We start from the raw sequence: 27,532 nt of genomic DNA on the forward strand, positions 1-27,532 counted from the left end.
CGGCATCTGGATGGGAGCATATGTTGCTCTAGAACCTGGATATACCTTTCAGCATTGATGGTGTCTTTCCAGATGTGTAAGCTGCCCATGCCACACGCACTAATGCAACCCCATACCATCAGAGATGCAGGCTTCTGAACTGAGCGCTGATAACAACTTGGGTCGTCCTTCTCCTCTTTAGTCCGAATGACACGGCGTCCCTGATTTCCATAAAGAACTTCAAATTTTGATTTGTCTGACCACAGAACAGTTTTCCACTTTGCCACAGTCCATTTTAAATGAGCCTTGGCCCAGAGAAGACGTCTGTGCTTCTGGATCATGTTTAGATACGGCTTCTTCTTTGAACTATAGAGTTTTAGCTGGCAACGGTGGATGGCACGGTGAATTGTGTTCACAGATAATGTTCTCTGGAAATATTCCTGAGCCCATTTTGTGATTTCCAATAAAATAAAAGCATGCCTGTATGTGATGCAGTATCGTCTAAGGGCCTGAAGATCACGGGCACCCAGTATGGTTTTCCGGCCTTGACCCTTACACACAGAGATTCTTCCAGATTCTCTGAATCTTTTGATGATATTATGCACTGTAGATGATGATGATGATGATATGTTCAAACTCTTTGCAATTTTACACTGTCGAACTCCTTTCTGATATTGCTCCACTATTTGTCGGTGCAGAATTAGGGGGATTGGTGATCCTCTTCCCATCTCTACTTCTGAGAGCCGCTGCCACTCCAAGATGCTCTTTTTATACCCAGTCATGTTAATGACCTATTGCCAATTGACCTAATGAGTTGCAATTTGGTCCTCCAGCTGTTCCTTTTTTGTACCTTTAACTTTTCCAGCCTCTTATTGCCCCTGTCCCAACTTTTTTGAGATGTGCTGCTGTCATGAAATTTCAAATGAGCCAATATTTGTCATGAAATTTCAAAATGTCTCACTTTCGACATTTGATATGTTGTCTATGTTCTATTGTGAATACAATATCAGTTTTTGAGATTTGTAAATTATTGCATTCTGTTTTTATTTACAATTTGTACTTTGTCCCAACTTTTTTGGAATCGGGGTTGTACAACAATTATTCACAATACAGTGACAAACACCATTTCCTCGTACATTTAAAAGGAATTAAGGATTTTTTTTATAAATCTCTAACACGTCTTGTGCTTCTTCCTGCACTTCATCAGAGAGACGATTCAAAACAAGGATGCAAGTTATGCATTTAGGCTCAGAACAAGTTCCTACAATTCGATGCAGGTGAATATTAGGTGCACAGAGTGATGAGATGCACTGAGGATGCAATGCGTTTCCAGTAGACATTGCAAGACAAAGTATTTTTCTTCCCATTTACTGAACATCAACAGTTACTATTAATAGAATGATTATAAACAGACACGTAGAAAAATGTGTAATATCTACTTCCATCTTTGTTTTTCCTCTTTCAAAAGGTGCTTTTCGCTTGATGCATGTAGTAATCCCATTTATTTTGTTCTGAACTATTCTAATGTGCCTTTTATTCAGGAAAAAAAAAAAAACGATAGCAGAACCATGCTTACATATTAAGCCCGCCAAGAGTCATGTACTTCACCTCCAGATATTCATTGATGCCATATTTAGAGCCCTCTCTGCCCAAGCCTGATTGTTTAACCCCACCAAATGGGACTTCTGCTGCGGAGACAAGAGCCTCATTCACCCCAACCATTCCCACCTCCAGCTGCTCAGCCACTCGCCAGATCTGACTCAGGTCCTGAGAGTAAAAGTAGCCTGAGAAAGAACTTGCTGGTTAGTAATAGCTGGGACACTCATGAAACCACCCAAGGAAATAAATGGTAAAAATATATAAGGAGAGTAAAATTCAAGATGGAGTTTACTCAAGATAGACAAACCTGCTAACCCAAGCAGCGATGAATTAGAAATGGCAAGAGCCTCCTCTTCTGTGTTGAATCTAAACAAGCACAACATCAAGATGATGAGCTCGACCATGCTTCATTAGCCTGAATTCCCTGACTAATCAAAACGGGTTTGTGATGCTGTATTTAAAATCAACTCTACGAACCAGAGCGTCAGCGATGCAGTAGCTCACACAGCCGTACCATGAGAAACAAGATTTGTTTATAATTAGCCAAGTTGCTCTTCACGAGAACAATTAGAACATTTTGATCTTCCATACAAAATGATCAGAATCAAAATCCATTGAAAACTCAACGAGGAGTCACGATTTGCCTGAAAAGTTCGTTAACCGGCCTAATTAGCAACTTGTTAATGAGAAATCACAAAACCAGGGAGTAACTTTTGTGCAGACTGATTAGATCTTCCAAACAAAATCGAAGTCCATTGAAAACTCAGGGAGGAGTAGCGATTTTGGTGAACTGTGGCCAGACGGATGCCGCGTGAAGGCAATAGCTCATCGCCCTACGGCCAGTGAGCTAACACAGTGCTGCGCAAAGTCTTAGTTCCATTGTGCAAAAGGTTAGTTCCTGTTATCACAGGTTATAACAGATATAACAGTCTTTCCCTCAACAGCCTCTTTTCCCCCTCCTTCTCATGACGTTAGCAAGATGAAAGATGTGAGTTTGACTTATTGCGTGAGAAACCATAAAGCCCTTTCATGTTAGAAAATTTCGTTACAGATTTACTTCTGACTGTTACAAAGAGCCAACACTAGAGACTCCTTCCATAAATGTTTAAAAAAAAAAAAAAAAATTTCACCATATCAACAATTGCACATATTTTTAAACACATTTATGTAGTGCATCTGCATCATTAGAGATGAAAGTGGAGCAAAGAAAAAAAAAACCTGAACTTTTGAAAGTCAAACTAAGATATGGGGGGGCACAACGTCCCCCGAAAATATTTTAATAACATAACACGCAAAACCCTGCATTCTAGTACTTATTTTCACTAAAACAAGTTATAACTTTTTAGCCTTTTTCTTTCATGTACATCAATGATTAACATGTCAAAAATATCAAATTTAATTCCCCTCGTTAATGAGTAATTTTCAGGAGTGCATTTAGAAAACGCGGTGATTTTCCTGCTACACAGTTCATTACTTTGAAAAAAAAAAATCAGACAGTTGAAGGTAAACTCGGCAAAATCCCAAAACAGTGCTGTTAAAAAGTAAAAGGTCTGTTAGAGTTTCTAAAGCTTTCAGGTTTCAATGTTGGGGACATTGAGCCTCGTTTATCAATCTTTTAGTAGAGTTGTGCGTTCGCATAAGCTAAAGTGAACTAAACATTTCCAATTCATATTTATGCGAGTTGAAGCCAATTGTTTACATTAGTTCGTATTGTCTGTAAACTTAAACACACCAATGAATACCAAATTTCTCATATAAATCAGGGGCGTAGCTAGGATTTTTCGGGGGGGGGGGCCCACACACTGACTGGCAGCCTGAGTGCATTATGTAACAAAAAATAATTACCATTGCTAGTTTTAGGCAGCTTAGAAACCGGCTCTTCCGTTACTGCATGGGTGTTAGCAGACAGAAGTCATTTTGACTGAAAAAACTTACTGAAGCCGGAGGCTGAGGGTGCGCAGCAGCCGAACGAGCCGGCAAGGCGCGAAGCAGCGCCTTGGGCTTATAGCCCAAGGTGCACGGAGCGCGGGGAGGGTATCCCCCTCCCGCAAGGGGGGTCTGGGGGATCACCCCCAGAAAATTTTTGAAAATACAGTGCTCTGAGGTGCTTTCTGAGCCCATTTTGCAAGGTTATAAATGAAAAATAACAGTGAGTATTCAAGACATAAAATGGTCTATATATGCAAAATAATTTTAATGGTTGGACCACAATTTTAAATTCAAATACAGGTAAATATCACACTAGATAATAGCTAGCTATTGTACCACACAACAGCCTACATAGTGATGGTAGCAAATCAACTTTCTTCTTTACTATTTGCAGAAGAAATATTTCAAATATTCATAGAACACTATTTTAAGACTGTTCAGCAATGTTTAACTAGTTTATCAAATTCAACCATTAGTTTCAAATTTCATTTATTTATAGAATTTATAGGCCTACTGTCAACTAACTTTGTATATTGTGAGTATTAGAAGACCATACCAAAAAGTATCATCCAAAAAAAAAACCTAGAGAAAGTGGTGCAATTTATGTTACTTTAAGTAATGTTTACAATGGGAAAATTGTGAATCTATGTCAGCTCGTACCAAGGTTAAGTCATACCTGTTTATGTTTTTTTAAAAAAACTACTTTTAATAGACCTAATATTGAAATAATTATTTTAAACATTAGATCTAAAACTTACAAATGTATAAACTATTATAAATTTATTAACACCATAAAATCTATACATGCATAGCAAAATTTTTCTAAGTCCAAATTTGAAAAAAAAAAAATTGGGCAGCACTTCCCTTGCACATGGCAGTTTTGCATTTTTGCCCCCCAACCCTCAGTAAGGCCTTCAGTCTTCACAAGAAGTCTGTTTAGGGAAAGTGGACACCCAACCCCCATCCCATACCCCCTAACCCAAACTTTAAGTAAAATTTCACCTACCTGTCAACATGCCAAATTATATCATCATCTTTATAGCAAGAGATCTACACAATTTATCCATTTATTTATAGATCTATTTCTGCATGCACCTACATTTTATGACAAGTGACAAATTAGGCAGTATTTAAATAGTGCAATTGCAAAATAAATTTATGCTAATTTCTATACATTTTTGGCGGGTATGAGTAAACTTTTTATGGGTACAACTTGACTTGGGTACGAGGTGACCATCACCCCTAATTTTAGATGTTGATCTAATACCAAAAAAAATCAAACTAGACTAAGTTATAACTTATTGGTTGTGAATTGTAGGGACTTTATGACTAAAGCTATCAATCAATCAATGCACCTAATTTGTAGATTGATCTACAATTAGTTTATCCATCCTAAAACCAGGCCTGTTTATTTTATTTACTACCACTTGGTACAACTGGCAATGTTCAAGATTGCAAAACAAAAAAAATTAACACTGAGCGATAATAGGGGATTTCCTGTCCTGCCAATTCTGAACTGTAATTATTAATGTTACATTCAGTGACAATGTACAAATATTAATTTTTTTATTCTTACAAGTCATATCACAACTGTCCATCCATGCTAAGTTGCCAGTTCATATTTTTTTGCAGCAAATATAGTCTTATTATTACACATCACAAGCAGGATTTAACGACGTGAGAGTTACCCATTTTCGTGAAATAAAGAAATGTACTAACCAGGCAAAGTTTGCGTCAGTGCTTGCTGGCGGACGGCTTTTTGGTGCGTTTTATCTTCATTGGCGTGTTTAAGCAGCACCTTCTTTCCATTCTGTCCATACCTAATATCTTGCTGACATAATAAGCAAAACGCAACTCCTGGCTTGTCTGTCAACTTTCGACACCATGTGTGGACAGGTTTTCCAAAATTGTCGGTTTCCTTCAACCAATCATCCCGCCAACGATTTTTTATACCCCTGTCTAGTTTCTTAATTTCTGCTTTAGATGCGCTGATTTCCAGAAAATTTGGCATTATAACTGTCAGACTTCAATCATTGTTTGTTTGCTACAATGTTGATAGTTTGCCAAGAATGGCCTAAGATACAGCTCGGTAATATTCGGATTTCAGCGACAGTGCACAACATGCGAACACACCCAAGATGGAGCTTTACGGCATACTAATCATGAAAAACTACTACGGAAAGCTTATAGTGCCAAACCAAAAAACGTTTATATACTGGTGGGTAATTTGAAAGCTAAAAAAAAAAAAAAAAACAGAATATTGGCATTTTATTTTTGACGGAAATCCGTATTTCCGTCCAGGTACTAACACCCATGCGTTACTGCTGTTTCTTCCACGTTTTCTTGATGATGTGTGCTAGAAACAGCACTAAAATTTCGCTTCGAAACCACAAAATGCAACTTTGATGGAAAAAAATATATATAATAAATTGCTCACCTCTCTTCACATCAAAAGAAGGAGGAAAGTTTTGCTTGTTTTGACATGGCGAATTATTAACATGAGGAAATACTTGTAATTTGCAACTAAAAAGGCTGCAGCTACACTGGCAGCTTGAACATGCTTTCTAGTGCAATTGTGTTGCGCTTGCGCAGAACGGTGTCAGTCCTGCGCGCCTTAGCACGTGCACCGTTAAAGAACACCGGTCTTTAATCAATGAACCATGTTTGGGCTATTTAAGGACCGCGCCCATGCAAGGACGATGTGAAGTATTACGCTGCGTCTAGGAACACGAAAAATCCGAAAAATAAATTTCTCCATTCGGAAAACCGGAGATTTTCAAGAGTTTTATCAAATATCCGGATTTCCGGGTAAATCCGGAAGACTTTCATCCCTGCATCATTTACACTGTGCATCTGTTATTTATACATAAACATTAATATAAACCTGTGATTTGCCTTGCAGCTGAGACTCCAGTCGGAGTTTCTGATGTAGAAAGTTAATCAGTGCCTACTGACTAATCATAATCAAGCACTTAAGACTACTTTGTCGTAAACATAACACTGTATAATAATTTTTTTTTCTTTTTTAAAGGCGTCACGCAGTGGCGATAAAAGTCGCATTATTCTGCACCAGAATGCTTTCGAGATTCGAAATAAATTGACCGTCGATTTTCCAAAAAGCTTCCCGCGGTTGTAATCGGTCCTTATTTGGTCATGCCCATCACTTGAAATTTCCCGCGTTCGCAGCGCCCCCTCTCGGTCAATGGAACAGCTGCGTGACGTCATACCAGTAACCACTCGGTGCAGTTGCAATGGCGGACACACCAGAAAATAGGAGCGATGCTGAGGAAATTAGCTTTGATTTTACCGATACAGAAGAAGAAAATGGCCCACAAGTAGAGATTCTGACAGCTGAATGTCCTGGTGGTATCCAGCCTTACAGATTTGAACCTGAGCGCTCATCTTCAGAAGAAAATGAGGACAGTTCTGACGACGACAGAAACGAAGACGAGAATGAAGACCGGCGACTTGAAGACTTGTTTTGGTTGGTTTCTCTGACTAAATCACTACTTGTGTGTATTTTTAAAGACCATTTTCACTTGAATTAGAATGCTGTGTGATTAATCTATGATTATGTGTAATACTGATAGCTGTAGGGGGTGAAAGTATAGCTAGAAAGATTGAATTCTAGCAGCTTGACAGCTTGCGATCTCGCGAAATGCAGTGGGCCTTCTGATACAGTAGACCCCTTGATATTCCAGTTTTCATCATTTTCCTTTTATTGCGGTTGATTTTAACTTGATATTCAGTATGTTATAGGCTGGGAGTATTGAGCTTTGTATTGTATTGTTTAGTAAACGTACAATCGTCAGTAATAAGTGATAATTATTAGTTAAAGGCAGCTCTGTGGCATAAGTCTTTCAATTAATCTTCTGTCATCCATTTGCTAAAATTATGTGCCACATATGTTATCAAGACAACACTTCATGTGACAAAGATATGACAAATACATAAATGTATGAAAATCATTTTGTACAATTAATGATTGATACATAGAAACACTTAAAACATGTGTTTTAAAAAAATATTTTTTTTTTTCTATCAATACCTAGCCATGACCTTGAAATCAGATCCATTGATAACAGTCACAAATAGTGTTCGTTGTTACAGCCAAACACAATACACCGATTAGGCATTTTGTATCACAGAATATTAATACATCATTTCATAGTGTTTTGAGTGTTCAAAACTATCCACAAACTGAATAAATCCACAAAATCCGCAATGTAAACAACTCTGGTAAACGCACGCTATAGAGAAAACATGGGGACAGACCAGCATCACCCAAGGGAGGTTACTGGTATGACGTCACACATAAGTTGACCTAGTTAACGGCTGGCTGCCTAAATTTGGCTGTGCGCGTCAACTTTAAATGCTTGTAGCGGGCGCATCGTGACACTGAGATCGCGGGAAACCGAGGGGCTTGAATAACCCACCAAACCCGACATTTTGACACATGATATAGCCTGATTGCTGAAATTACCGCACGACGCCTTTAAGGTAGATGTTAACTCACTTGAGAACCGGCATCAGGGGACCAAAAGTCTCCTCTCGCATACACAGCATGTTAGTTGTGACGTTGGATAGCAGGGTGGGCTGCATGAAAGATCCCTCAAGTCTCTTTCCTCCTTTCAGTACTACAGCTCCTTGTGAGACAGCATCCGTGATCTGACGCTCCACCTGAGAGGGGAGAACCAAAACAAAAACACTCCTTGATGTCCCTTGCGTTTAGTTTTCTGCTTATAGAGCTGATTCCGTTTTATTCAGTTCCCATGAGCTTATGATCATTACAATTAATGGAGTTACAAATGTTTTTAGAGGTTTCTTTCCATAGGAAAGGTGTATTTGTTCTTCAGTCATAACATTGATCCACAGCCAGCCAACTTCCCCTTTACCCTTCAGCAAGCATGAACACAATATAACTGAACACACTGCTAACAAAATGCACATCAATAATTTATTTGAAGAGATGGACATATTGGCCACGTCTGTCGCATCTCTAATATTCATCCTGAAACTGAATTTTGAGTCTCAGGGACTTTTTCGTCTGGCTTGCGCATTAGGGATCCAAATCTATATCCGGATTTCTGTACATCTGCTGTTTGACAATGTCCATTGTTAAAAACGCTCTATATAGTGGTGTGTGTATATATATTATGTATATATATATATGAACTGCAGTGAACTGAAGAGATAAGTCCCCAGAAATGGGACTTTTCCCACATATCTAAAAACAATAAGAGAACACAGCATACAGGTTTAAGACTTGTGATATAGACAGTACCTTCTCAACAGCACGGGCATTGATGAGAGGCCCCTGTGTGGTTGTGGGTTCGAATCCATGGCCTGTTCGCAGCTCTGCATCCATGGCCTTCCCGAGCTTTTCCACAAACACATCATGGATCCCACTCTGTACCAGGAAGCGGTTGGAGCATACGCAGGTCTATAGCACAAAGCACAGATCAAGAGTATCGAGTCACTTAAAGGGTAGGAAGGCAGAAAAGTGAAAAAGTAGTATTCATTTGCCATTAGTATCTTACTTGGCCTGAGTTTCTAAATTTAGAGGCCATTGCCCCAGCTACAGCTTTGTCCACATCTGCACTGTCAAAGACAATGAAGGGAGCGTGTCCACCCAACTCCATAGACACTCTCTTGACAGTTTCAGCAGCATACTTCAGCAGAATCTGTATTCAATTCAATAAACACAAGTTAACAGGATTTTTTTTTAATTTTTATGTGACCATAAAATAAAATTTCATGCACCATTTGTTAAACAACTAACATGTTCTGTTTTGGATTACTTTTTAAATCACCCACAGCGTTCTAAATCAAAAGTACAAAAACGAGAATGCAACAAGGTCCTTCATGTCGCTTAATTTGTCACTTATTTAGTAGCATTATATCGCTTCTCAAGTGATATATGGCTTCTAACCATTGCAGAATAGCAATGCAAGTTAATTGTGCCAGCTACCAACAACCTCTGCTACTTCCTTCCAAGCTTTATTTTTCTTTAGAATGTCTCCATACACATTTGAAGAGAGATCATATACAGTGGCATGCAAAAGTTTGGGCACCCTTACTGAAAATGTCTGTTACTGTGAATAGTTAAGTGAGCAGAAGATGAACTGATCACCAAAAGGCATAAAGGTAGACATTTTTTTTCAGCGTTTTCTGCAAGATTTGTGTATTATTTTTGTTTTGTACAATTGGAGAGTGAAAAAAAGAAAAGGAACACCATGCGAAAGTTTGGGCACCCCAATACATCGGAGTTCTCCGGTAACTTCTACCAAGGTTCCAGACCTTGCGCTAGGAAAGCTGTTTTAATGCACTCGGTGACACAAAGTGTGTTTTCCCACTAACTGTGGCTTGTTCAAATTCTTCGTTAGGAAAGGTCAGATGATGCAGATTTCAAAGCTGTAAATTCTCTGACTCCTCAAACTTGTCCCTAAAATCAACAGCCATGGGCTCCTCTAAGCAACTCCCTCGCATTCTGAATAATAAAATAATTGATGCTCACAAAGCAGGAGAAGGCTACAAGAACGTAGCAAAGTGTTTTCAGGTAGCTGTTTCCTCAGATTGTAATGTTATTAAGAAATGGCAGTTAACAGAAACAGTGGAGATCAAGATGAGGTCTGGAAGATGAAGAAAACTTTCTGAAAGAACTGCTTGTTGGATTGCTAGAAAGGCAAATAAAAACCCCTGTTTGACTGCAAAATACCTTCAGAAAGATTTAGCAGACCCTGGAGTGGTGGTGCACTGTTCTACTAGACACCTGAACAAATATGACCTTCATGGAAGAGTCATCAGAAGAAAACCTTTCCTGCATCCTAGCCACAAAATTCAGCGTCTGAAGTTTGCAAATGAACATCTAAATAAGCCTGATGCATTTTGGAAACAAGTCCTGTGGACTGATGAAATCAAAATAGAACTTTTTGGCCACAATGTGCAAAGGTATGTTTGGAGAAAAAAGGGTGCCAAATTCCAGGAAAAGAACACCTCTCCAACTCTGAAGCGTGGGTGTGGATCGATCATGCTTTGGGGTTGTGTTGCAGCCAGTGGCACAGGACACATTCCATTGGTCGAGGGAAGCATGGATTCAAAGAAATACCAGCAAATTCTGGAAGCAAACATCACATCATCTGTAAAAAGGTTGAAGTTAAAAAGAGGATGGGTCCTACAATAAGACGATGATCCAAAACATACCTCAAAATCTACAATGGAATACCTCAAGAGGCACAAGCTGAAGGTTTTGCCCTGGCCTTCACAGTCCCCTGACCTAAACATCACTGAAAATCTGTGGATAGATCTCAAAAGAGCAGTGCGTGCAAGACAACCCAAGAAACTTGTAGAACTGGAAGCCTTTTGCAAGGACGAATGTGTGAAAATCCCCCAGGTAAGAACTGAAAGATTATTAGCTGGCTACAAAAAGTGTTTACAAGCTGTGATACTGGTCAAAAGGGGTGTTACTAGGTACTAATTATGCAGGGTGCCCAAACTTTTGCTTCGGGCCCTTTTCCTTTTTTGTCATTTTGAAAATGTAAAAGATGAATAAAAAATTGTTTTTGCTTAAAATATAAAGGGAATGAGTCATCTTTAACTTTATGCCTTTTGGAGATCATTTCATCTTCAACTTGCTTAACTGTTCACAGTAACAGCAATTCTGACCAGGGGTGCCCAAACTTTTGCATACCACCGTATAACAGAAGATCAAACCAGCAGTTTTTCCTCCACTTTTGTGCATGAAACAGTAACCTAATTGCAGGTAGAGACTAAAGTCGTAAGGATGGAAATATGAGCTGTCTGAAATCACTCACTATATAGTGGATTATATAGTGAGTTTGCCATTTTGTAGTGCTGTCCGAATGTATAGTGAGAATTATTACACCCTATATAGTGGACTCATAATATCCCACAATGCATCATGAAAAGTAGTGTACAACCGATATTCACTAACCAAGCAACATACAGTTGTGGTCAGAAGTTTACATACCGTGACATGAATGACATCTTGGATATGAATGTCTATGTGTGGTTTTTTTTTCTTTTTTATTAAAAGATGATGTATGCTGTACATTCTGCCACAGAAAAAGAACAGTTCAAAGAAATTACTGAAAGCCCAAATATTGCCATGACACTCATATCACTGCATGTAAACATCTGACCACAAACTGTATAGCCTACCATCGTGCATTGTGGTCATGCTGAAAAGGGGAGGGAAAAAAAATAATAATAAAAAGTGTGTTGGGGTGAATGGATGGAGGAACGAACACATTATAAACAGACAGTCAGGTACAATTAAAAATAGTAAGAGAACAGAAAATGAGCTAACATAGAATAAGACAGATAAAATACAAGAATAAAAGTTCTAGTGCAGAGCGAGGAATTAATCAAAAGCCTCAAATCTGATTTAATTAAAGGCAGCGGCAAAGAAGAAAGTATTCAGTCTTGGTTTAAAAGAACTGAAAGATGCAGCAGACACAAAGTACTTTGTATTGATTAATGTGGGAAATACGCTCTGTATAATATGGATTTATCACAACAAATACATCCATGCATTTATTATTTTGAAAACCCACCAGCCGACTGATCTGGTACGCTTTAATTGTGCGACAGTAATGATGTAAATAACGGCACGGCAGAGTAGTGTCTGAAAGTGTCCGCCCCCCCATTTTACCAACGAGCTCACTATACAGTATAGTCCTCGATATAGAATTCCCTAGATAGTGAGTAGTGAATGAGTGAGTGATTTCGGACACAGCAAGACAATGACCACATTGGCCACAACATTGGTCCGGGAAATCACTCAAGCTAATCATTTGTATTTACAGTGTCACGCCTAATTTGCACAAAACTGAGACAATCTAAACTCAAAATGTTATTTGTCGCTCTGTTGCTTTGCCAATTGCCACTGTTGCTGAAATCATGGCTCCAGGCCCCACACACGTGTAAAAAATGAATGATCACCTGTTGCTTTGTAGCTTGGTATTATGAATGTAGGGTTTGTCCTAGGGCTGCACAATTAATCGAATTTAATCGAAAATCGCGATTTTGGCTGCCACGATTAAATTAAATGAAAATCGTGATTTATTTCCATTTAAAATGCGAGCTCTGCTGTATATCTGATCAAGCACTTTTTGACCAATACTCCGCCAAACCATTAGGGGGCGAACCGACGCATGTAAGGTTTCATTACTCCGCCTAAATAAGTAAGCAAGCCAAGTGCGCAGAGCTTCAGTGCAGCGGTATCTTCTTCAAGGGGTGATAGCGTGAGAGTAGGTAGCAGATTGAGGTGAGAGAGAAAAGCTAACTATGTCGGAACAACAGACTATTTAGCACTGGAGGCAATGTTGTGACCTGCCTTCGCTCATGTTTAAAGCCAGAGCATGTTGATAGGCGGGCAGCACGGTGGTGTAGTGGTTAGCGCTGTCGCCTCACAGCAAGAAGGTCCTGGGTTCAAGCCCCGGGGCCGGCGAGGGCCTTTCTGTGTGGAGTTTGCATGTTCTCCCCGTGTCCGCGTGGGTTTCCTCCGGGTGCTCCGGTTTCCCCCACAGTCCAAAGACATGCAGGTTAGGTTAACTGGTGACTCTAAATTGACCGTAGGTGTGAATGTGAGTGTGAATGGTTGTCTGTGTCTATGTGTCAGCCCTGCGATGACCTGGCGACTTGTCCAGGATGTACCCCGCCTTTCGCCCGTAGTCAGCTGGGATAGGCTCCAGCTTGCCTGCGACCCTGTAGAAGGATAAAGCGGCTAGAGATAATGAGATGAGATGTTGATAGGCTGGTCTTTCTAGCTAAAAACTTGTAGGCCTCAGTATAATGCTATGTAATTGTTGCAATTGAGTTTTCAGTTCCTTCATCCTTTGGTAATTTCTTGGATAAATTTCATTTATTTGTCATTTGGAAATCAGAATTTCTCTTTTAAATTTCATTCTGCACTGAAAGCTGTTCATATTGTTTGAATATAGTGAAATAAAATTTAAGTGACTTCCCTAACATCAAGAATAATCGCGATTAATAATCGCGATTACAATTTTGATCAAGATAATCGTGATTATCATTTTTTCCATAATCGTGCAGCCCTAGTTTGTCCTGCATTAATACTAGTTAAACATACGTCATTTCACATTCAGCACACTTTCCTGTATCCACAGCTGTGCAAACGAGTGCGAATACCTTGCCAGTGGCAGTGGAGCCAGTGAATGAGATTTTTGCCACTAGAGGGTCAGTGCAGAGGATTTCACCCACAGCAGGGGTCTTCTCCCTGGAACAGGGTACCACGTTAAACACTCCAGGAGGGATTCCAGCCTGCACTGCTAGCTGAAACAAGTATAGGCAATTTTAATCCATGTTGACGCTGGAGCAGGTTTGAACATTTATATTATTTAAAAAAAAACATCATTTAAAAAAAACAGCAGAACTAACCTCAGCAAGTGCTAGAGCAGAAAGGGGCGTGTCTTCAGCCGGCTTCACCACTACAGTGCAGCCAACTGCTAGGGCTGCTCCCACCTTTCTGGTGATCATGGCACTTGGGAAGTTCCACTGCAAGTGGAGAAAAGGGGTGTCAGATTGGAAACTGATCCAAGACAATAAGTCACACCTACAGCTAATGCTAAAGCAGGGAGATGAGCTACTTACTGGGGTGATTATAGAGGCCACGCCCACTGGCTGCTTGAGCAGCAGTATTCTGCGGTCCTTGGCTGGTGGTGCCACGATGTCTCCGTAGACACGGCGGGCTTCCTCAGAGAACCACTCAAGAAAAGATGCAGAGTATGCAACCTCAGCTAGCGACTCCTTCATGGGCTTGCCCTAGAAATGTATAATACAAAAGAGCTGCACTTATTTTACCAGCACACTTCTACATTAGATCAATACATTTCCTTGATGTTGGAGTTTGAACATCTTGATGTACACTGGCAGACTGTATATGGTCCATGGATACTTTTTTTCCCCCCCAGTAAAATGTAAAAACCAAAATGTTACACATTCTCCTCAACAAAATCCCAACATTATAACAAGCTTAATATACTCAGCAAAAATAAAAACTTGACACTCATTTTCAAATAGTGTTTAGAAACTTTTCTTGAAAAAGAGTTCTTGTTGTGATTATGGTTAAATGCATTGTCAAGGGCATTACGTCACACATTCATTCTACTGGTCGGGCCTACGTAGCACGTGCGAGAGCACTGCACGCTAAAATCACGTTTCCACGTGACAAGTGACGTGACCTATTGATACACGTGCAATTGATTTCATGGTAGCAGAGTAGAGTGTCATCTCAGAAAAACAAGGTTTTATGGTTAATTATTCGTTAATTTGCAATGCCACGACTGTCAAACATTCAGCGTGAACGTGCCATTGGCATGCTGGATACGGGAACATCCGTCACTGACGTTGCGAGGGTTATGGGATGCAGTCGACAGACCATCCATAATCTCCAGACACGTCTCCATCAAACTGGCACCACAGGAACCACTGGAACCCTCCACAGAACTTGCAGGAGCTTGGTGCCATGTTGGTACAAATATGGCGGCGCATTCCCCAAGCTGTGTTCAGACGCATCATCCAATCCATGAGGAGACGTTGTATCGCAGTTGTGAACGCCCATGGAGGACACACCCGATATTGACATGATTTCATCAAGTTGTGACTCACAGTTTTTGATCATGGACATTGTCGTCGCATTTCCGGTGGAACCGATTCCATGACAAACATGATCTGTATGCTATAGTATCTTTAATGACAAGATAATTGAATACAATCGTTATTTCAAACCTATTTTCCAAAATATTCAAATTATTGACTTTGAAACGAGTGTAAAGTTTTTATTTTTGTTGAGTTTATTATATAATATTAAAGTCAATGGCATGGGTATTGCTGGGGAGTGAGTTCAGGTCTTCATCTTCCTGTAATATTTTATGACCGTCTCAGTTCCCAGTTCCATACGCTTATTCACAATTGGTTACAATTACACACACATGTGTAACCAGCTGTACTGTAGATCATTTAACATGGTTTTACTCAGTCAATACGCTTCAATGGCGTTCATAAAAAGGTAAATGTCATCACCACTATTCCATATTTTAACCACCTCAGACATCAAACGAACATTTTCTTCAGCTTGTTGAATAGTTTTATTGGCTACCAGAAACTATGGTGAGAAACAGCAAGAAATCTGATTCACCATTTAGGATTATGGACTACCCCCCTGGCGGCACGGTGGTGTAGTGGTTAGCGCTGTTGCCTCACAGCAAGAAGGTCCTGGGTTCGAGCCCCGTGGCCGGCGAGGGCCTTTCTGTGTGGAGTTTTCATATTCTCCCCGTGTCCGCGTGGGTTTCCTCCACAGTCCAAAGACATGCAGGTTAGGTTAACTGGTGACTCTAAATTGACCGTAGGTGTGAATGTGAGTGTGAATGGTTGTCTGTGTCTATGTGTCAGCCCTGTGATGACCTGGCGACTTGTCCAGGGTGTACCCCGCCTTTCGCCCGTAGTCAGCTGGGATAGGCTCCAGCTTGCCTGCGACCCTGTAGAACAGGATAAAGCGGCTAGAGATAATGAGATGAATGAGATGAGACTACCCCCCTGTTTCTGTTTTAAAAGTACTAGCCATCTAGTACCACCATGAGCAGAGGGAAATACCAGAGGCCAAATGCAGGAAGAGAAATGAAGGACAGATCTGGTTTTATCAGGGAAAATATACTACCCCCCCGCCAGCATGTTATTTTAATGCTTTTCAGTGGAAGGGTATGGTATCTTTTTCCTATACCTATTAAAATGTTATTACTATGATAAGACTAGCTGAAAATAAATTGTGCCCAAACTAATTAAATTACAGGTTCCGAATACCACCACTGCTTCTACCGCCGTCTGCCATCCACCCAAAATGTGTATACATGTTGTACCTACCAATTCAATTGTACACAACACGCAGTGATTTTATTTAGCATATTTCCTCATTCCCTTTGAAATTAATTCCTGGCTGCACCACTGACCAATGACAGTTTCTGTTAAATAATAATAGTGGGTTATGGTTTCCACCACCACAAAATAGGTCCATAAATATTTGGACATCAGCTGATTTGTCATTATTTTAACTGTCTACCACAGTACATTAGAGGCAGGGCTTTCCACAAGCGCCGGCTGCCGGCCATACAGCTGACTACACAATTAAGTCCAGCCGGCTACTTTAATGACGATTATTTTTGTAGCCCACAGGCTCTAAATATGAATTTTCGATTTAATAAAATTAAATGTTTATCTAACGGACTGACAATAATGTCAAACTGAACCGCACTCATTTAAGTTGTGATTCGCGCTGTTTGTACCAATAATAACCACAAATTCCCCGCCGACTTCGTTGATCAAGGGAGAGTAACTCATCCGCGGCCCCGGCATGCGGTGTGCGCGTGCACTCTGCGGAGGCAGTAGTGTGTTGGAGGGAACAGAAGCAGAGATGACGCTTATTGTGTCTCCGGTAAACCAGTCTTCTCTCGTTCAATTATGTGCTGGCATCAAAAGACACCGTTGGTTGTAAATGAAACCAAACTGAGTCGTTGGAGTGTATTTTCATACACAAATGGAGAAATGTTTGCTGAGTGTTTAATTGTGTAGTCCCACTGCCATGCACCGAAAATAAGAGATTTACAAGCCAGGAACGCCTCATGATGCAATACGCAAGAAAAGAAAGAAGATTTACTGCCATTTTACTTTGTATTTGAGTAAAGTGAATAAATAAATGGTCTGTGGAAAATACATTTAATCCTGGGAACTGCGTGCACAGGAGTTTTTGTGTTTACTCCCCCCCCCTCCCCGGCTGGCTACTTATTTGTCATGGCTGGCTAGTATGAGCTTTAGTGGAAAACCCTGTTAGAGGACATCTCCAGATGCTAGGTTTCTCCCCTGGTGATGCTCTGCCAGGCCGTTGTCTTCAGTTCCTGCTTGTTCTTAGGACGTTTTGCTTTCATCAATTGAAATGCATGCCCAATTGATTCAGGTTTGGTGAGTGACTTGGTCATTATAGAATATTCTACTTCTCTGTGTTATTTAAAAAAAAAAAAAAAAAAAAAAAAAAAAAAAGCACCTTGAGTTGTTTTCAAAGTATATGCTTCAGGACATTGCCCATCTATGCTGTGCAGCATAATCCAATAAGTTTTGAAGCATTTGGCTATGCTTCATGGACTCCACTTTTGAGAATAATGGTTTTAAGACTAATTCATAGTCCTCTATACCAGCGTTTCTCAACCTTTTTTCAGTCACGACACCCTTCAGAAGTATGCAAATTCTCAAGGCACCCCCATATAAAATATAAGCAGTCACGCTGACCATACGCTGACCCCAGCAGTGACGTTGTGACATGGGAAAGGGGGCTGTGAGACAAATTTTGATGATGCATGAGGTGGCTATGATCTGCATTAGTGTAACTACTGTTTTTTGGAATTTTAATTTATTTTATTTATTTCAATGTTAAAATATATAATTTTTTGACGGCACCCCTAACGAAGCCAGACAGCACCCCGGTTGAGAAAGGCTGCTCTATACTACATAAGCTTGCTGAAGAAAGGAAGGGGGGGAAGGAGGAGAAGAAAAAAAAAAAAAAGTAAAAAAAAAACCCTGCTGCATCCATGTTACACACATGCACAAATGTAATTAGTATAAAATGAATGGTCTGAGTGTTTTTTTTTTCCAGGGGTAGAGGGGTGTTGCTTCCAAGCAGCGTACAAGAGCATTTTCCAGCTTCACAGGGCCAAATCTGTGATTTGTTCACCTAGCATGCTGAAACACAGTGACACTGACTGGCACATAAACCCACTTGATCTTAGTCCCACAGAAAAGGACTGGTTAGAATAGCAGGTAAATATCAAAATAGGCACTATAAACATTAGCTGAATTGCGGCAAGACATGATTGATAGTGCTGTTATGGAGAAAGATGGTGTAAACAAATATTCAGAAAAAAAATTCTTTCTAGGGAGCTTTATAAATAGGATGTTAGCAGGGAGATCATATGATAGCAAAAAGTAAATTGCTCATGTACTCCAGTGCCACTCACACACTCTGCTGTAATAAGCTTGGCCAGATCCTCCTTGTGCTGATTGACCAGATTGAACCATTTCCGTAGCAGAAGGCTCCTTTCCTGAAATGTGCATGAAAGAAGAGTTCACAAATTAATTAAAAACACACAACTTTAGTTTAAATAATCATTAAAAGCTGTGAGACTTGGTTAAAAAAAATTGTTCATGAAAAGGTAAGATACGGTGAGCCAACAGGTAAATAATTTATTAAATGAGGAACATTTTACTGCATCAATAGATCACATTTCCATGCAGAACAGTGATTCATTTTACACACATGGTTTTACATTCTGCACGTCATCATCATCATCATCATCATCATATTTTCCCACTTGACAGGTGAACGGTCATGGGGCTTGCAACTTAAATAAGTTGCATGATGTCCTTTTTGTCCATGCCTGTTTTTATTAATTGTCTTTTTTCAATGTTCCATATTTTCTCCATTTTACCCCAATTTCACCTTTTATCGAATAGGACCTGTTTAAGAAGGGAAGTATTGTCCATTCTACATAGATGACCAATATAGTGGAAATGTTGAATATGGCAAAATTCTTCAATTCGTTGGCTCTGGGTCATCTCATGGAGACGGGAGTTAGAGATTTTAAAGGCCCAGTCCACTTCTCCTATAGTAGGATCGGTGTTCTTCCTGGCAAACCCGCCAGCAACCATTTTTCTAAGAAAACTGTTCCAAATAACCTCCAGTCTCTTGGCCTCTGCTGATGAGAGTTGCCATGCTTGGACACTATACAGTAACCTGCTCCGTACGCACGCGTTTAATATCTTTATACGTGTAGAAAGATATATCTCGCGGTCCGTCAGAAATTGTTTCAGTTCATTCCATTTTTCAAAGGCCAAGGATTATGCGTTGGTGAAGAAAGGCCGAAGAATTGCTGGTGTTTGTTATCATGTGTCCAAGATAGCGAAATTGCCTTACGTTTTTCAGTGGAATCCCATCTACCATAATAAGGCTCTCCTGGTCTTTCAAACTCTCATGGACATTAAAAGCCATAGTCTCAGTTTTTTCATGTACAACACATTGCAAAGTTGAACACAGACCTGGGGTTTTCATATTGAAATATCCCCTACCCTGTTGTATAAAATGGCATTAATTTTTAATGTCTGCATTGTTTAAAAGGATGCAATCTAGTCACAATCATGAGAAAAGAATATAAAATGGTTTATAAAAAGAAAAAAAAACACCCCACACCTTTCCTGACTCCTGTTCACGGATTGACGACATTAACTCAGACTGCACAAATTGATTTTTAGTCAAGTTTCTTGAGCTTTGAGCCCTGAACTTGACATGTTCACGTCTGTTCCTACCAAACCCATAACTTGGTACTGAGGTTTGTTTATTTATTTATTAGAAGAGGAGAAACGCTGTATTAAGTGGAATAACGGAAATTGTATACAAAAACCTTAAAGTGCATATCACGGGTAAATTCAGGAGCAAGATCAATGTAATTCTCCTATTTTATATTAAACTTTGGTCAAATATCTGGAACATTCTGCATTCTCTGCAATTTTTTTTTTTACCTTGCGCAATACCAGAAAAATTCAGTTGAAATCAAGCCATTTGAGGTGAATTGGTCCGCCTCTGAAAAAACTTGGCATTTGGATTTCCCGGGAAACATTGATTTTCGTGACGTCACGTACGGGACGCCTCCCTCTGAATCCTACATCAGCGCCGGTTTGTTTATGAGAAAATGACCTGGTGGTTTTCTGCACATTTCTTCAACGTTATCACGTAATTATTAAAGGGATAGTTCGGGATTTTTGACATGAATCTGTATGGCATCCCCATCAATAGTGTCGTGCAAACACACTGACTACCACTGCTGCCTATGTAGTGCCCTATTTATACAAATAGGAGTCATTCAGGATTCAGCCATGACACGGAGCAAAAACATGGCTGAATCCTGAATGACTCCTATTTGTATAAATAGGGCACTACATAGGCAGCAGTGGTAGTTTGTTTTTCCCTGCCATGGAAGCGCACTTGTATACTGAGGAGGAAAGCAATTTGCATTACAGCCGTGAGGCAGCTCGGCTCGGTTTTCCCTTTCGGGCGCTCTCGTTTTCTGTTAGAATTTGGTAAAGAAAAAAATAAATAAATATTACTTACCAGCTTACCGGGTCCATGAACATAAATCTGACAGCTGACAAGGTCGGGATATAAACGAATCGAATACAAACCACCCACCGGGACTCCTACTTATGCGGCTCCAGCTTATCCTTGAAGCTGGAGCCGCAGCTGGATTTGATTTGATTTGGCAATATAAATATATATGATAAAAACATACATGTACATATCGCCGAGGATGACACAAAAAGCATTAAAATACACTTATTTCCATTGTGGTCCTCAAGATGACAAGATGGTTGTGGCAAACTTGGCACGTAAAAATAATAAATTTGACAACATAAATATTTAAATTATAAACATACTATGATTAAACTAATTTATCACTAGAAACAAAAATTATATTTAAAAAAACATAATTAAAATTAACATAGTAGATACTCGTAAAATAATAAGTATTTAACCATTGTAACAAAAAAAAAAAAAACTGTACAATTTTGACACCTAATACATACATAACTAATAATAACAAATCGTTATTTTCTTCATTCATTATTTTAGCCATTAGGTGTTCCTTTACACATTTTTTGAAAGTAAACTTTGAATCTATTTGTCTTACTTTAATTGGCAATCCATTCCAGCATTTAACACCACAAAATAAAAAAGAATTCTTTCCAAACCCATTCACCCTAGGGACAAAAAAAGCTGATTGACTGTCTTGTATTATGTGTTTGTGCTGCACTATGAAATTGACCTTTCAAGTATGAAGGAGCATTTCCACGCTTAATGTTAAACATGTGATTTAGTTGGAGTTGCTCAACTCTATACTGTACAGGCAGCAAACCAACTTTGGAGAACTCTGCTACACCAATGTGTGCTCTGGGAGAGAGGTCTAATATGAACCTTATCACCTTATTTTGGGCAACTTGTAACCTTAACTTGCTCTTCTTAGTCAGGCCATTGTACCAAGAAGAGCAAGCATAGTCAAAATGACACTGGACCAAGGCATATACAATTAGCTTCCTGGTTTTCAGATTAAAATTTCGACAGTTCCGGTATAAAAATTTTATTTTGGCGGAAGTCTTTGAGATCACTCTCTTCGCAATTAATTCGCCAGAGAGAGATTGATCCAGATTTACACCAAGATATGTAACTGACTGCCTTGGTCCAATGTCAGTCCCACCACAAGAAACATGTATACTGTCACATTTGGCTAATTTTCTTTTGGACCCGAAAAGTATTGATTCTGTTTTACTGAGGTGTAAGGATAATTTATTGTCAACCAACCAGTCATGCACCTTGGCCATTTCATTACTGAGCCTTTCTTCAATTTCTACTGTGCTCCTGCCTGATATAAGTAGTGCAGAGTCATCGGCATATAATAAAAGCTTGCAATTAACTGCTGCCGGCATATCATTCACATATATAAGAAATAAAAGAGGTCCAAGTATTGATCCTTGGGGCACACCACATTCTATATCACACTCATTCGACATAGTGCCATTTATGTCCAAAAGCTGTTTGCGGTTTGATAGGTATGATTTAAACCAACCGACAGAAGGACTAGACATACCAAGACACTTCATCTTATCTAAGAGAATGTTGTGATTAACAGTGTCAAAGGCCTTTTGCAGATCAAGCATAACCATACCTGTATAGTTGCCTTTATCACATTCTAGTTTTATGTAATCACACAGGTGAATTAGGCAAGTATCTGTGGAGTAGTTGGACCTGAAACCAGGTTGAAGTTCATACAGTAAGTTGTGGTCCATTAAATACTCATTAAGCTGGTTATACATGAGTCGTTCAAAAACCTTTGACATTACATTCAATACTGACACAGGTCTATAATTACCAACTTCAGTTTTAGATTTTTTCTTGTATAGTGGAACCACTCGAGCAAGCTTTAAGTCATCAGGAACCTTGCTGCTACTGATCGACAAGTTTATAATGTGCCTCACTAGATGAGCAATAACATCCGCCCCATCTTTAAGAAATCTGGCTGGTAGGTTGTCTAGACCAGTTGCTTTACTGGCACTCATGGAAGTGAGAACTTTATATACTTGGTCAAAGCTGACTTCTTTGAGGCTAAAACAGTCACCAGATACATTCAAATTTGTATAGTAGTTTCTAACAAAATCAGTACCAAACATACCAGTACAAGGTGGAAGCTGCTCAACGAGCTTAGAGGCTATTGTAGTAAAAAAGTTGTTAAAATAATTAGCCACTGTTTCTGTTTCAAATGTCAAGGAGTCATCGATTTCAAGACCAATGCTGCTGACTCTGGATTTGCATTTTGAGGATGAGCCCAATGATTTTATGGTCCGCCATAACCTTTTGGGGTGATTTTTGTTTTCCTCAATCTGATTTTCAAAGTAGTCAGCCTTGGCTTTTGTTTTTTTATACTTGACCTGGTTACGATAAAATTTAAACTGTTCATGATCTTCAAGGTTTTGGGTGTTATTAAACCTGGCTAAACATTTATCTCTTTTCCTAATCAGTTCAATTATTTCCCCAGACATCCAAGGTTCAGTTCTTTGTTTTACTCTGACCTCTTTGAATGGGGCAATGGAGTCTAAAATCAATGTGAATGTAGTTTTAAACAATAGCCAAGCCTTATCTACATCATTGCAGTCTAGTATAGTTTGCCAGTTTGCTGTACCGAGGGCCTGATGCAGAACCTCTTTAGAATAGTTTTTGAGAGAACGCATGCGTACACCATTATGCTTGTTAATAGGTTGACCCTTTTTTAATTTCCGGGTACAGTATGTGATAAAATGATCACTTAGGCCTAAGCTTAGTACACCAGATTGACTTATTCGGTCAGAGTCAGAAACAAATATAAGATCTAGTATGGACTTTGTTGTTTTAGTCACCCTTGTAGGCTTATCTATAATTTGTTTTAGACCACATGACCCTGCAAAATGGTACAAAGCATTTACTAGGGCATTGTCAGACTTCTTTAGTAGATCAGTATTGAAATCACCAAGAACCACTGTCTCAACCTGAACTAGACTAGTGCCACATGCGTCTTCAAGCAGTGCATAAAAGTCTCGTTCTTTCTCAGTTCTATAGCACACACCAGTAAGAATGGGTCTAGTCTTTGGTAGCAAGATCTCAGCCCAGACTGTCTCACAGTTTGAAGGGGCAATGTCATCCCTGGGATTATATGCAATGTCACATCTGATATATACACAAACACCACCACCATCCCTGCTTCTGTCATTACGATGAATAGAGTAGCCTGGAATCTCCACTTCTGCATTGCCCACCGAGTCATCAAGCCAGGTTTCTGTGACGCCAATGACTGCTGCATTTGTGTGCAGGGCTATTCGTCGAAGCTCGTCCAGTTTTGGGATTAGGCTTTGGGTGTTAAGATGTATGAAATGTAGGCCCTTGGATCGAAAGCACTGGAACATATCGTCGTCTTGGTCGATTTCAGAAGGCTCTGGTGCTGGATTATCCTGGCCTTCAATTGACTGGGACTGAGATGCAATACTCGAGCTGCTACTAGGTTCATCATCTCCAGGTAGAGAGGCCCAACCACAGTTGTCACATACAAATTGCAGGGGCTCATCACTGTTGAGAACAGCAGCATTATATTGCTCAGCAGAAATGTCGCAGCACTTTATATGGGTCCATTCCTCGCATAAATCACAGGATACCGCCTTACTATTGCTACGAACAGCCTTCTGACATCTGGTACAAGGGAATTTGGGACCTGGGCCAGGACAAGGGTGAATATCCCCGCATCCCAGGAGACTCAGTGTCATAAATAGACTATATGTGTCTACTTTAGTCATCAAAAGTCTGGTTTTCTTCCCCTGTTTACCGTTACTATGGACGCGCTCATTTCCCAAGGTAGGCGATATTAGGTGCATATACAGATTTCCGGTCGCAAATCCACAGTGTTTTAAGCCATCATACAAGTTTTGTCGCTCAATTACCCCCTGGGTAAAAGGGGAACCTTCATTCAACCGATGAATAATCTTTCTGACAGTAATGTTGGCTAAAATCACATAAACATATATCGCAAAAACAATGCCAAGTTTACCGGTCGCCATCTTGTAAGCTCCCAAAACCGGAAGTAAACCGGAAGTAAAGATGTATGAAGCCGGCAGTGCGCAATGATAAGAAGGGAGAGAAAATAGTGCCAAGCGATTTCGAGGTCTGACTTTTTATTTGGCAACGGTTTTGTGATGCAAATATATCACTCTTTTGAACACATACTGTTTTGAGACGAAAAACGTTTTACTTTCGTGACCCCAACAAACTTGCCGGACTACTTTCATCTGGACCAAAACTGGACAAGAACTGGACTCACAGGATGCTGTCAGGGGTAAGTCAGTGTGTTTGCACGACACTATTGATGGGGATGCCATACAGATTCATGTCAAAAATCCCGAACTATCCCTTTAAAATGGTTAACAGACGTATCGTAGGAGGGTGTAGCAACACCAATCTTGATGGGATTAGTACTCATCGCTTCCCAAAAGACCGGACAATGAGAGAGAAATGGGAGCGCTTGGTCTACACAGGCTGTGCACTGAAACCGTGCAAAGCTCGCGCAGCCTGCTGGCGCTTCCGCAGGTGACGTCACGAATCTGGCTCCAGACTCGCTTGGGATTTTTCCAGCCGCGTTTTGTTATTTTATTTTTTTCTGCTGTAGACTGATGGCCTTGTGCATGGGCGGATCTACCGGGGTGGCATAGGGTGGCAAATGCCACCCTAAAAGAAAGCCTTGCCACCCCTGCTGCCACTCCAGTTGGCAGCGACGAATTCAGAGAAAAATTACGGCCAATTTGACATTTACGTGCGCGAATTTCCAATGTCCGACTGCAGCAAATGCAGCATGAGATAACGCCAGAGATTGGTTGTTTTGGAAAATTGATTGGCGCGAAGCGAGGGAGCCAGGAGTCGCGAGGAAAGGAGACACAGGAGGACAGAGGTAAGAGCTGATTAACTATCCATCAAGAAATGAAATTATAATGAATGAACAGTGCTAGCATAGTTGCGATGCTGATTTTGAGAGGATAAAAATCAGGTTGGAGAACGTTATTTAGCTAACTATACATGTAATGTGAAGCGTTTTGCTGAGCGACATGGAAATCGCTGCATTCAGCTGTTGTAGGCATGACAAGTTCATGTTCTGCTCACTGGTGAGCCTTTACAAAGCGTGAGGAAAAAAACTATAAAATGTGACACTGGTGTAAATGGTTTAAATCATACTGAACTTGAAGCAGTGTTGTCATTGTTGTTGTTTTTTAGTGTCTGTTCTTTTGCATATACAGTATAAAACTGTCCAGAAACGGTATAGACCTCATCTGAGAATGTGTGTTCTTCGTGAACAATAAAAGCATGAGATTAAGTTTGTCTGTACGAGTTTGGAAATGGCAGCCCGCGCCCTTTTGTAGTGTGTACATACTATTTGTCCTCAAACTGTGATAACTGTGATTAAATTCAGTATACAGTTAGGTCCATAAATATTTGGACAGAGGCAACATTTTTCTAATTTTGGTTCTGTACATTACCACAATGAATTGTGAACAAAACAATTCAGATGCAGTTGAAGTTCAGACTTTCAGCTTTAATTCAGTGGGTTGAACAAAAGGATTGCATAAAAATGTGAGGAACTAAAGCGTTTTTTAAACACAATCCCTTCATTTCAGGGGCTCAAAAGCAACTGGACAAATTAAATAATTGTAAATAAAATGTTCATTTCTAATACTTGGTTGAAAACCCTTTGTTGGCAACGACTGCCTGAAGTCTTTATCGTGATTAAAAAAATTAACGCAAATTCTGAGATTAATCGCGATTATTTTTTTTAATCGTTTGACAGCCCTAGTAAATACATTATGATAATTATCATCAAGTCCGCAATACCGTCGTGCAAATAAATTAAAAGGGGGTAGGGAGGAGTGAGAGAAAGAGAAAAGCTATCTGCAGTTTATTTACCCTTGCAGTCCGCTCCTTCCAGGAGCAAAACGCTTTGTACGCAGCGCGAACAGCCTCCTGAGCCTGCTGGGGGCCGCAGTCTGAGACTCGAGCCAGCTCTTGTCCAGTGGCCGGATCCAGCACGGGGAAAGTGGAGGATGCCGACACCCAGCGGCCATCAATGAAGCCCTGAGTCTGCAGCAGCTCGGCCGGAATATTCAGGCTGTACTGGCGGCTCATCGTGCTCGGAAAACCCAGACAGACCTGGCGCACAAAACACCTACTGTTTGCAAGCCCAAAACTGCCCATTGCACGAATCAGAACGACCAGACACAGCAGCTTCCGTTAGGTTTACTGACGAAATCTCGCGAGGTTATCGTTCTTATATAAGGAGCGCGCGTGAGGAGGATCGGGACACAAACTCGCATTAAATAGCTTCAAATCGTCCAAAAAAAAAAACAAAAAGCTACGCTAAGTTGCTAAAGCAGGAATAAGGGGGCGTGTCAGACGAAACCCCGGTTCGAGGCGTGTAGCGTTCAGCAGAAAGCCACGTGACTGATAGCAGGCGAGGCCTCGGTTTGTTTTTCCAGCTTATGAATGATACACCATAACACCAGACCATATCACAAGTGAAATATGGTCTGGAATCCGAATTTCTCGTAGTATCACAAGTGAAATATGGTCTGGAATCCGAATTTCTCGTAGGGGAGGTGTGGTTTACGATTGTCACCGGCCGTTTATTGGACGTTGCGAATGTCTATCATTTGGCGTATACGTAGCCCATGGCCAATCATGGCAGTTGTACCCGGTGACGTAGTTAGAGCGCCGAAGAAGAGAAGGAAAGAGAAAGAGAAGGCAAAACAAAAATAGGAAAACAATGGCACCGAACGATTACTGCCGTTTGTGCAAGACAAAGCTTGATCGAAAGTTTGGTTCGTATCG

At 40.2% G+C, this 27,532-nt stretch overlaps 1 protein-coding gene across 1 annotated transcript; it reads right to left on the reverse strand.

Annotated features, from left to right (window-relative positions):
- Nucleotides 1-1,069: 1,069 nt before the first annotated feature.
- Nucleotides 1,070-27,413, reverse strand: aldh5a1 (aldehyde dehydrogenase 5 family, member A1 (succinate-semialdehyde dehydrogenase)). The gene is made up of 10 exons (XM_060922320.1): nucleotides 26,612-27,413; nucleotides 18,552-18,635; nucleotides 14,143-14,313; nucleotides 13,930-14,046; nucleotides 13,681-13,824; nucleotides 9,048-9,191; nucleotides 8,792-8,950; nucleotides 8,024-8,187; nucleotides 1,886-1,944; nucleotides 1,070-1,763 (listed from the first exon to the last, which is right to left on the reverse strand). Exons 1-10 carry the CDS (start codon nucleotides 26,897-26,899, stop codon nucleotides 1,552-1,554), a joined length of 1,542 nt encoding a protein of 513 aa, XP_060778303.1. The 5' UTR covers nucleotides 26,900-27,413; the 3' UTR covers nucleotides 1,070-1,551.
- Between the last annotated feature and the right edge of the window lie 119 nt (nucleotides 27,414-27,532).

This window comes from Neoarius graeffei, chromosome 5, assembly GCF_027579695.1.
Source record: "Neoarius graeffei isolate fNeoGra1 chromosome 5, fNeoGra1.pri, whole genome shotgun sequence".
NCBI classification, from domain to species: Eukaryota; Metazoa; Chordata; class Actinopteri; order Siluriformes; family Ariidae; genus Neoarius; species Neoarius graeffei.

What these genes read in the sequence shown, in the direction of transcription:
- aldh5a1 (XM_060922320.1), bottom strand. Translation starts at nt 26,899, where the DNA reads ATGGGCAGTTTTGGGCTTGCAAACAGTAGGTGTTTTGTGCGCCAGGTC. An exon ending in TGGCCTCTATAATCACCCCA is followed by an intron (nt 14,047 to 14,142) that starts GTAAGTAGCTCA and finishes CTCCACTTGCAG; the next exon opens with TGGAACTTCCCAAGTGCCAT. An exon ending in CTGCTCTAGCACTTGCTGAG is followed by an intron (nt 13,825 to 13,929) that starts GTTAGTTCTGCT and finishes TACTTGTTTCAG; the next exon opens with CTAGCAGTGCAGGCTGGAAT.